General features: G+C 39.2%; 1 protein-coding gene across 1 annotated transcript; it reads left to right on the forward strand.

The window, feature by feature from the left end:
• Window positions 1-8,269: 8,269 nt before the first annotated feature.
• On the forward strand, window positions 8,270-9,105 carry LOC119578402 (endocuticle structural glycoprotein SgAbd-8-like). The gene is made up of 3 exons (XM_037925990.1): window positions 8,270-8,313; window positions 8,493-8,674; window positions 8,788-9,105. Exons 1-3 carry the CDS (start codon window positions 8,296-8,298, stop codon window positions 8,918-8,920), a joined length of 333 nt encoding a protein of 110 aa, XP_037781918.1. The 5' UTR covers window positions 8,270-8,295; the 3' UTR covers window positions 8,921-9,105.
• The last annotated feature ends 3,395 nt before the right edge of the window (window positions 9,106-12,500 follow it).

Raw genomic sequence — 12,500 nt, forward strand, 5'->3', positions numbered from 1 at the left:
TTAAGTAATATCAGGTTCGCACCCGGCCAGCTCCTCTAGGTCGACTCTGCTGCGAGAGTACTGGCTTCACGCAGGGGCCAGATTCGGGCTGTAAAGGAACAGGTTGCCCAACTGCGCCCTCTCGCCGTAGACTGCACCTTTATTTTGTGTTATGGCAATTGCCACGGCTATTCAATAAAGAGGACCTATCCTTTATATGTTGATCTATAACAGCTATCTTTCTATCCATACATCTATTTACCTATGTATCTACATCCATATATACCAACAGTGCTATAATGTGTCAGTTTGTGGCAAAATGTGTCAAAGAGTAAGTATTGAAAAAGTGTGTCACAATATGTCAAATGGCGTAGAGAAACGAAGAAACATTTATTCGTAAACAAGGGTTCTTATTTGAATGTCAAGACCACAGCATAAAAGGCTTGGGCTTCTTAATACTTAATTTACACTATCGTATAATCTAATATTAAATGCGGATTAATATTATAAAGTCATCGTGCCCATTTTTACTTTTTGTCGACACTGTAATATCCTTAGTGTGTAGGTAGACATAGAACACTATATATAAATCTATCTACATATCTGTCTCTTCTTATTTACATCTATAAACAGATATGTTCGTAGAGGAACTTGCATTCAAAATCAAGGGATAATGCGGCAGGGTGGCCCGTTCTTTTCTGACCTGACTTTAACCCCAGTATGCCGATGTTAGTACTCAATTACGGATCTCTCACTCTCTATACACACACACAGTATTGTAAAGTAATAGTAACGATGTGTGGGTGGCCAGGTACATCGGCCATGTAAGTGGTAGCGGCCAAAAGGGGATGAGCGGGGAGTCCAGATCACGGCACTCGTATTCGAGACAAGTCCAGTTATTATGTGAAATATATTTGTTTTCTAGTTCATTATTCCTTCAATTATACATGTACACAGGTAATTATCTTCAGCCATTTATGAGTACTTTATATCCACCAGTACCTTACGTTGAAATGTTGTCATCACCTATTATCCGGGGAAGATGATGATCACCAGTTGGCTGCTTGCTTGTCTATTTTAGTTTTAGCAGCTAGCTTACATGTTCACTACCCTTTGCGCTAGCCACTCAAGCTTCAAACATATACATTGATGAGTTCCATGTAGACTATATAGTAATTTACCTGACGGTGTGGGATAAGAAGCAGCGGATTCCGAGCGATAAGGAGGCGAGGCCAGATCTGCGGTTTCTGCGCCCTCTAGCCAACATGTCTTGTTAACATGGATACCCGTGATTGACTGCATTGTAATGGTTTTTAATGTCAGTAATGATGACATGACAAATCACTAGCATGACCTCACTAGCATACGCCATCCAGTTATGTTGCTAAAACTGGTTTATTAATTACAACTTATTATATGTGACAGTATTTTCCTGGTAAGATAGTGTCCTCACACAAACTACTGGGCATGAGAGTGGCAATAAAGGTCTTATAGTATGTACGTAGCTAAGCCCACGTACGTTTGCACACAATACTTTGGGACGTCGGCCCGCATTTCCACTAAGGACGCGTCATACCAAAGGGGGGGGGGGCTGGTAGGACAAGGAGTGGGCGAATAGTCCTATTACAGAATATCATATATATATACATATATATACATATACACACGCACATGCACATACACACACATGTATGCGTGTATACATATATTTGTATATACATGCTTATATGTACCATAAATATATATATACACAAACACACGCACATACATATATGTGAATGAATATAAATACACGTACATACATATACATGCATAAACAAACACAAATACACGCATGCACACACACATATATATGTATATAAGATACATGCACACACACACACACACACACACACACACACACACACACACACATATATATATATATATATATATATATATATATATATATATATATATTTATAAGTATACATTCACACACACACACAATATTTGCATGTATGTATATATCAGCAAGGTGTATGTATTCATATTTTCTATGTATGTAGTTATTCAAGGTAATAATTTCATTACCTAACGAAACGCTGGAGGGCCGCCCAAATCAACAGCTCCGCCCACTGTGACGTGATATAAAGAACATCGCCTTGGGATGAGCACACTGTACTGCACAGCCATCAGAATGCAACGTCTTCTTGTTGTGAGCGTTTTGACCCTTTTGTTGGAGGACAAATTTATCATGTCTGGAAATGATGTATGTTGAAACGGAAACTGTTCAGAAAAAAGATCGTTCTTATTGGCTGTCCTCCATAGGGAGAAATATATAAAAAGTCTTTATTTGGATTCTCAAATTGAATCCCCCCAGCTCCCTGCCTGGTGGGGCCCTGGTCGTGCCGCAGCTACAAGCGCCCCTCCCACCCGAAGGGAGACCGTACACAGAAAGCTACGGGGAGTACAGCTTCGACTTCGAGACTGGAAACGGCATCGCCGAACGAGGGCCCGGGAAAAACAGGGTGATGGGGAGGAGTCCCTTTTGGGGGATGGGGGTGAGTCCCCTTTGGTTTCGTAAAGAAACCTATCCCCCTTTAAAAAGCTTTATCTGATAAAATATGCACGGCAAAGCTTTGTTGGGGATCTGTAAAGGCCTGTGTCCGTTTCCCGCTACACCGCTCCTGAAGGCTCCCCTCAAGCGAGCTTTTACCCCCGGGTAGGCGGTTTCCAGCCGTGGGCGTCACCTTCCCCGGTTGCCCCCCCCCGTGCCTTTCCCTACGAACGCCAGGGCTACTAAATCTTCCAAAATTTCTTTTCATTTCCTACTTTTTATTGCTAAACTCAGTCGGGGGTGATGGACTGAAAGAATATCCCCATCACGATATTTGGTTAGGGTTCTTTGTATTTATTTCTTCGGTATTTTTGGAACGAATCTCGTTCATGTATACTTATCTCCCAAAAAGCTTCGAGCTCGAGTGGCATTTCTTTTCCCTTTAACCCAATCTCGGAGTAAAAAAGTGTCGCGAAAACTGGTTTAATGCTACCTAATCAAGTAAATGGGGATCCTGAATTTGCGTCAGAACGGCGATGATCGCTCACCCCTTTTGGAAAAATATAAGCGGCTTTATCGTCGGGTTTCCCCTTTTGGCGAACATTTTTGTCGAATGTTAAGTAGCCTTTAAGGTCTGACAAAAAGCAAGTCGCACCAAAAATTTTCAAAGGGGGAAAGGGGGGATGTTTTTTTTTTCATAAAATATGTTAAAAATTTTTTGGGGAACTATAGGGAAATGTTTTTTTTTAAGGGTTTTCACAAAAGTACATTTCCCAAAATTTTAGATATATTGGTTAATCATGCCCACATATAGATCTACACTCTCACACACACAAATACATATGTATTTATAGATAACCAATAGTATATATGGCATCCCTGTCGCGAAAGTTCCATAAAGGGGTGAAAAATGTTTTTATGACAAATATGGAAAAGAATATGAAAGAGAATGAAGTCTTACGTCAAAAAGAGATTCTTCTCATCCTAACCTTTTTTAAAAAAGGCTTAAGTATATCTTTGCAACGCAGTCGGGTTTGCACCCGGCCAGCTCCTCTTTGTACTCTGCTGCGAAGACTGGCTTCATGCAGGGGCCCAGATTCGGGCTGTAAAAGGGAACACCGCGCCCCCTCGCCGTAACGATCTCTATTTTGTGTTATGGGAGTTCCCCGGGTATTCACAAAAAGGCCTATCTTTAATTGTTGATGTATGACGCATCTTTCTATCCATACATCTATATACCTATGTATCTACCCTTAAAACCAAAAGTATTATAAGTTTTCTGTTTTTGGCAAATGTGTCAAAAAAATAAGTATTTAAAAATGTCAGAATAGTCAAAGGCGTAAGAAACGAAGAAACTTTATTAAACAAGGGCTCTGATTTTTTTTTTAAAGTAAGACGACGCCCAAAAAGGGTTGGGCCTCTTCAGCTGCCCCTTTGCAGCTTCGTTAAAGCCTTCGTTTGGGAAAATCCCGGGCCCTGCAAGTGTTTTGCCTTTATGGTGAGTCGGTGTTTGGGCCCAGAGCATGAAACGTTCTCCAGAAGACAAAAGACAGGAGCTTGCCGAGTGAAAGGCAAGTGAAGAGGAGTTAAATTTGAAACTCCAAGATCCTTATGCGGCATTTTGAGGTTGATTAGGTGTGGGTCGAGATCGCATAAAAAATTTGTGGCGCAAAAGTAACCACACTTCAATTTTTAAAATGGCAACGCCGATAAAAGACCCTTTAGGATCATGAAACTGGCTGACCTCAGCAACAGCAGGATGCTGGCAATTTGTGACTGGTTATGGGGGGAATTCTTCTTTCTGAGGATTATGGCAACAATGTGCCAAATTTTCCAAGCCGATTTCCTGGAAAAAGAAATTAAAATGGGCCCAACAAAACACTCCACACGAAGATGCCGAAAATTCCCCCGGGGAAATGGGTACCTCGCAGCAGTGCCCCACCTGGGCGTGACCGATGGGCCCGTGACGTTCTCTTAAAAGGGTTCTGACGAAGGAGGGACTGGGCCTTTTTAGGGGTTTCTTTGGAACCGCAAAATTTTGGGGAGGTTAAGCTGCAATTCAGCTTTTGGGAAAGGAGTGAACAACTCGAGAGGAAACAGAAGCGGAAAAAGGAAAGTTCGAAGCGAACTACCGAAAGGGAAAAGGCTAAAAAGGGCATTGTTCCCATAGGTAAATGATGTGATTAGTACCATGTAGGGTTTTGGGGTTAAAAAATTTTGTTGTTTATTCACTACCATTTTTTTCCATTTCAAAGCAACAAAAATTTTCAGGCAAAAAAGTCAATTAACTTGAAGCGTTTTTCCCCTTTCCCCTGATGCATAAACAAATAACTATGGGAAAAGGTGTTCTTTTTTAAGATATTATGTTTTCGTTTTCGTTTTTAAGAGTAAAGTTTAAATTTTGTTGAAGATTTTTATTTTTAATAATTATGTAAGACAGTCTATAATTTAAAATATTGTCATATGGCCAAAATACTTTATTCTACAATGCACGGGTAAATCTGCAATTGCAGGGCACTACTTGCCCCAATCTTTTAGACATGCATTATATACTGTATTAAAAATTGATATTTTTCAGTGTTTCCCCAAGTGAGATTTTTGCTCGCCCCCCCGGCAGTGGCATAAAAAGGGTTTTTATCTATTTTTTATTTTTACGTTTTTGATGTGCCTCATTCATGAGCATATCTATCGGATTACAGTAATTTGGGGAAAGGGGGTAGGGAAAAAGCAGGGGCTCTGGGGGAAAATGTATTAGGCATAAGGAAAAAACACAAACACACACACACACGTGTGTGGTTTTAAAAGTAAATTATAAATATATAATAAAATTACGTAAATAACATACAAGATATAACATACATATATTATATATATATATATAATATGTGTATAAAAAATTTTTTTTATATGTGTGTGGGTTTGTGTGGTTTTGTGGGTGTGTATTGTGCGTTGTGGGTGTACGTGTGTTTTTTGTGTAATATATATATATATATATATTTTATTATATATTAATATAAACACACACAAAAATCAAATACAGTTGAATATGCACAGCATATTTACATACCAAAACCCCACACAACAAATTTTTATATTTTTGTATGGTGTATAAACGGGGGGGGCCCAGGCATCAGTCTAATTTTTTAATTTGTACATATCTTTCTCTGGTATACAAAAACTACGTATACAGACTCATGAACCACAATGCAAAAAACGTATTGTAAAAGACCATATATTCCGAGTGTGTGTATGTGTTTTTATGAAGATACTAATTTTTTAATTCTTCGGGTAGAACTTTTTAACAGCTCATTTTACTGCTGGATTCTCCCCCAAACGAGACAGCTCCCCCCTGTAGACCCCCTATAAAAAAGCCTGTGTCTTCGGATCGCACACTTCTACACAACCATCAGAATGCAAAGTCTTGTTGTTGTGATTTTTTTTTTTTAAGACAAATTAAAGGTTATGACTGGAAAAATGGTGTATTTGTGGAAAAGGAAAATTTTTTTAAAAAAAAAATTTTTTATTGTTGTCCTTATTAGGAATGAAACCATGAAAAGTATGGTTTTTCTTGCTTTAAACCCCAACAGATCGCGCCGGGGGGCCGTGGTTGTCCCGACGCTAAAGACCCCCTTCCCATCCTTAAGGACGACGAAAACCAGAACGCCTACGGGCGATAAAGCTTTGACTTCGGACTGGAAACGGCATCGCCAGGAAAGGGCCGGGGAAAACAGGGTGATGGGGAGGAGTCCCTTTGGGGGATGGAGGTGGTTCCCTCGCAAAGAACCATGTCCAGATAAGAATATTTGATAATGAATGGCGGCAAAACTTTGAGGGCTATCTATAAAAGGGTTTTTGTCCCGTTTTCCCCCACACCGCTCCTAAGGCGTCCCCTCAAGCTGAGCTTCACCTCCGGTGTTGGGGGTTACCAGCCCGTGGGCGATCACCCTTTCCCGGGGCTCCCAGCCCGTCCCCTTCCTACAAACCAACGACTACTGAACTCTCCTTTTTCTCTAATCGATGCGAATCTGAAATAATCTATGATAATATATTATTTTTTTATTATTTTTTTCCTCAGATTTCGCTCAAAAAAACTTTACTATATTGTTTTTCTTTTATATCCATATTTATATGCCTCATTCCCCCTGTCAGTATAATCCGATTTTGAAAGCTGATTATATTTTTTGAATCACGTGCACGTTAGTGTTTTTCTACACCCTAAAATCCTTAGTGTGTAGATGAAAAAACACATATTAAATTATCTACATATCTGTTCTTCTTATTTAGCCTAAAAAAGACTGTTCGTAGAGGAACTCACATTCAAAAACAGTGGTAATGCGGCAGGGGGCCCCGTTCTTTTCGACCGACTTTAACCCCCGCATGCTGATTTTAGTACTCAATTTTCGGATCTCTCCTCTCTATACACACCACCAGTATTTTAAAATAATAGAACGATGCGTGGGGGGCCCGGTACGTCGGCCATTAAGGTGCGGCCAAAGGGGCTAGCGGGAGTCCAATCACGCACTCGTATTCGGGCAAGTCCAGTTATTTTGTGAAATTATTTGTTTTTTAGTTAAAATTCCTTCAAATTTACATGTACATGGTTTATTTCACCATTTTTGAGTACTTTTATCCACCGTAGCTTACTTGAAATGTTTTCTCACCAATTATCCGGGGAAGAATGAACACCAGTAGGCTGTTGCTTGTCTTCTTTGTCTTAGAGTAGCTTACATGTTCACTACCTTGTCTAGCCACTCAACTTCAAACATTAAATTGATGAGTTCCATGTAGCCCATATAGTAATTTACCTACGGGGTGGGGTAAGCAGCAGCGGGGTTTCCCAGCGATAATAGGCGAGGCCAGATTGCGGTATCTGCGCCCTCACATGTCTCCGTCAAATGGGACCCGTGGGTGCTGCATTGTAATGGTTTTTAAAAGTCAGAGTGAGACATGACAAACCATGTATGACTCACTACATCGCCTCCAGTTATGTTTTAAAAGTGGTCTATTAATTCAACTTATTATAGTGACAGTATTTTCCCGGTAAATAGTGACCTCCCCAAAAATACTGGGCAGAGAGTGGCAATAAAGGTTTTTAGGATGGACGCAGCTAAGCCCACGTACGTTTGCACACAATACTTTGGGACGACGGCCCGCATTTCCACCATGGACGCGTCATACCAAAGGTAGGACAAGGAGTGGGCGAATAGTCCTATTACAGAATATACATATATATATATATATATATATATATATATATATATATATACATATATACATATACACACGCAGATGCACACACCCACACACATGTATGCGTGTATACATATATTTGTATATACATACTTATATATACCATAAATATTATATAAATACACAAACACACACATACATATATGTGAATGAATATAAATACACGTATATACGTATAAATGCATAAACAAACACAAATATATGCATGCACACACACATATATATGTATATAAGATACATGCACACACACACATATATATATATAAACACACACACACACACACATATATATATATATATTTATAAGTATACATTCACACATACACACAATATTTGCATGTATGTATATATCAGCAAGGTGTATGTATTCATATTTTCTATATATGTAGTTATTCAAGGTAATACTTTCATTACCTGACGAAACGCTGGAGGTCCGCCCACAATCATACAGCTCCGCCCACTGTGGACCGTGTATATAAAGAGCCATCGCCTTTCGGATGAGCACACTGTACTGCACAGCCATCAGAATGCAACGTCTTCTTGTTGTGAGCGTTTTGACCTCTTTTGTTGGAGGACAAATTTATGGTCATGTCTGGAAAAAGAGTGTATTGTGTCGAAACGGAAACTTGTTCAGAAGAAAGACGTTTTTATTAGCTGTCCTCCATAGGGAAGGAATGTATAAAAAGTCTATATTTGTGATTCTCATACTTGAATTCCCACACAGCTCGCCTGCCTGGTGGCCGTGGTCGTGGCCGACAGCTACAAGACGCCCATTCCGATCCTGAAGGACGACCGTACACAGAACGCCTACGGCGAGTATAGCTTCGACTTCGAGACTGGAAACGGCATCGCCAGGAACGAGGCCGGAAAGCAGGCTGATGGGCAGGAGTCCTCTGGAGGATGGAGGTGAGTCGCTTAGGTTTCGTAAAGAACCATATCCCTTGATAAGCTTTATCTGATAACGATATGCACGGCAAAGCTTTGTTGAGCATCTGTAAAGACCTGTGTCCGCTCTCCAGCTACACCGCTCCTGAAGGCGTCCCCATCAAGCTGAGCTTCACCTCCGGTGTAGGCGGTTACCAGCCAGTGGGCGATCACCTTCCGGTTGCACCCACGCCAGTGCCTCTTCCCTACGAACGCCAGGACTACTAAATCTTCCGAACTTTCTCTCTTCATTTCCTATTTTCTATCTGCTAAACTCATGTCAGTGATGTGATGGACTGAAAGAATCATCCTCATCACGATATTTGTGTTAGGATTCTTGTATTTATATTCTTCGGTATTTATGGAACGAATCTCGTTCATGTATGCTTATCTCCAGTAAAGCTTCGAGCATACGAGTGGCATTTCTTTTCCTTGAACCCAATACTCAGGAGATGAACAAGTGTCGCGAAAACTGGTTTAGTGCTACCATCTCAAGTCGACAATGAATCTCCCGAATTTAGCGTCAGAACGTCCGATGATCGCTCACCTTTTTGGAAAAAATATAAGCGGCTTTATCCTCGGATTTCCCATTCCTCCAACATTTCAGTCGAATGTATATAGTAGCCTTTGACAGGTACTGACAAAATGCAATGTCGCACAGAAAATTTTTCAAAAGGGGAAGGAGGGGAGTGTTTTTTTTCTCATAAAGTATGTTAACAGTTTTAGGGAAGCTATAGGTAATATGTTGTTTTTAAGGTTTTCACAAAGTATCATTCCTAAATTAATAGATATATTGGTATATCATGCCCACATATAGATCTACACTCTCACACACAAACATACATATGTATATATATAGATAGACACACATACGTATATATGGCATCCCTGTCGCGAAAGTTGCCATAAAGGGGTGAAGAATGTTCATTATGACAAATATGGAAAAGAATATGAATGAGAATGAATGTCTTGACAGTGCAAACGAGATTCATTCTCATCCATAACCTTTTCTAAAAAAAGGCTTAAGTAATATCTTTGCAACAGCAGTCAGGTTCGCACCCGGCCAGCTCCTCTAGGTCGACTCTGCTGCGAGAGTACTGGCTTCATGCAGGGGCCAGATTCGGGCTGTAAAGGAACAACCGCGCCCCCTCGCCGTAGACTGCATCTCTATTTTGTGTTATGGCAGTTGCCACGGCTATTCACTAAAGAGGACCTATCTTTAATATGTTGATGTATGACAGCTATCTTTCTATCCATACATCTATATACCTATGTATCTATCCATATATACCAACAGTATTATAATGTGTCAGTTTGTGGCAAAATGTGTCAAAGAATAAGTATTGAAAACTGTCAGAATATGTCAAATGGCGTAGAGAAACGAAGAAACATTTATTCGCAAGCAAGGGCTCTGATTTGAATGTCAAGAAGACAGCACAAAAGGCTTGGGCCTCTTCCAGTCTGCCGTTTGCAGCTTCGTTGAAAGCCTTCGATTGAGAAAGTCCTCGGGCCCTGCAAGTGTTTCGCCTTATGGTGAGTCGGTGTTTGGCCGAGAGCATGAAACGTTCTCCAGAAGACAAAACAGACAGCGAGCTTGCCGAGTGAAAGGCAAGTGAAGACGGAGTTAATTCATAAACTCCAATTGATCCTTATGCTGGCATTTAGAGGTCTGATTAGGTGTGGGTCGAGATCTGTATAAAACAATTAGTGGTCGCAAAAGTAACCACACTTCAATTTTCACATGGCAACGCCGATGTAGAAAGACCCTTTAGTGATCATGAAACTGAGCTGACCTCAGCAACAGCACGGATGCTGGCAATTTGTGACTGGTTATGGGGCAATTTCTTCTTTCGTGAGGATGTATGGCAACTAATGTGCCAATTTGCCAATGACCGATTCCTTGTGAAATGAAATTAGAAATGGCCGAACAAAACACGTCCACACGAAGACTGCCGAAGCATTCCCTGGGCAAATGGGTACCTCGCGAGCAGTGCACCCACCTGGTCGTGATCCCAGGATGGCCAGTGTGACGTTCTCTATAAAACTGATGTTCTGACGAAGGAGGGACTGGCCATGTTTTAGGTTGCTTGGAAACCTGCAAATGTTGGAGAGGTTAATGCTGCACATGCAGTGTTGGAACGGAGTGAACAACTCGAGAGGAAGCAGAAGCGGAAACGGAAAGTTCGAAGCGAACTACCGAAAGGCAAAAAGGCTAAAAAGGGCATTGTTCACATAGGTAACGTGATCGTGTATATAGCTACCATGTAGGTTTGTGGTTAAAATTTTAGTTGTTTATTCACTACTGCATTTTATCCACTACAAAGCAACAAAGATTTTCCAGGCAAATAGTCAATTAACTTGAAGCAGTTTTCCTTTCCCATGATGCATAAGCAAATAATCTGACTGGTAAAAGGTGTTGCATTTTTAAGGATCATTATGTTATCAGTATCGTTTTTACAGAGTACAAGTTTATTTCGTTGAAGATATATATATATATAATTCATGTAAGACAGTCTAGTAATAAGAGAATATTAGTACATATGGCCAAAATATCTTTATTCTAGCAATGCACGCGTGTAAGTCTGCAATTGCAGGGCAGCTACTTGCCCTAATCTTTTAGACATGCATTATATTACTGATATGTAACATTGATATTGTTCAGTGTTCCACAAGTGAGATTATATGCTCGACCACAGGCAGTGGCATAAAGAGTTTCTGATACTATTTTTTATTTTCACTGTATTTGATGTGCCTCATTCAGTGATGCATATGCTATCGGATTACAGTATATTTGGGGGATGGGGGTAGGTAATAAGCAGGAGCTCTGGGAAACTGTATTAGGCATAAGGAAAGTAACACACACACATGTATATATATATATATATATATATATATATATATATATATATATATATATATATTTATATATATACATATATATGTATGTATGTATGTAACTATATTCATATGTATGTATTTAAATATATATATGTATACATAAATATATATATACATATATATACATATTTAAATATACATGCATATATCTTTACGTACAGACATATATATGCATATATATTATATGCATATACATATATATGCACACACACACACAAATATGTATACACACACATGTACAAAAATATAAATACACTTATATATATGCATATACATATATATGTATATATATAGATAGATAGATAGATACACGCATACACAAAGATAAACACACACACATATAAACATATACACAAGCATATTCATATATATCTATATACACACACGCACACACGCACACACGCATATTTATATATATATATATATATATATATATATATATATATATATATACATATATGTATATCTATCTTTATATATGTATACATATATATATATATATATATATATATATATATATATATATATATATGAATTAATATAAGTGTATATATATAGGTATGAATAGATATATAAATACTATGAATATATTTATGAACATAAAAAGCACATGCATACTCTGTACATATATGGATGTGTGCAATAATGGCAGGTCTGTTTAGATACAGAGGGCCACATGAATGTTGCAGTTTGTCCATCATGACCTTCCAAAAATGAACCACATACTCTTTGCAAACACTTGAATGGCAGGAAAGCGGCCAGACTTTTTCTAATGAAAGATCTTGATTGGATTCTCTGACTCCTGGCTTCTGATCAGTGCCATTCTGGAGCTACTTTTTTCTCCTATTGCCGATTCCTCTTTGCTGATACACAGGAATCTTTTAAACAGGTTACCTAATGGTTGCTTGAA

This window comes from Penaeus monodon, chromosome 11, assembly GCF_015228065.2.
Source record: "Penaeus monodon isolate SGIC_2016 chromosome 11, NSTDA_Pmon_1, whole genome shotgun sequence".
Taxonomy (NCBI): Eukaryota; Metazoa; Arthropoda; class Malacostraca; order Decapoda; family Penaeidae; genus Penaeus; species Penaeus monodon.

Coding starts and splice junctions, on each gene's coding strand:
- LOC119578402 (XM_037925990.1), top strand. Junction 8,675..8,787: donor GAGTCCTCTGGAGGATGGAG/GTGAGTCGCTTA, acceptor TCCGCTCTCCAG/CTACACCGCTCCTGAAGGCG.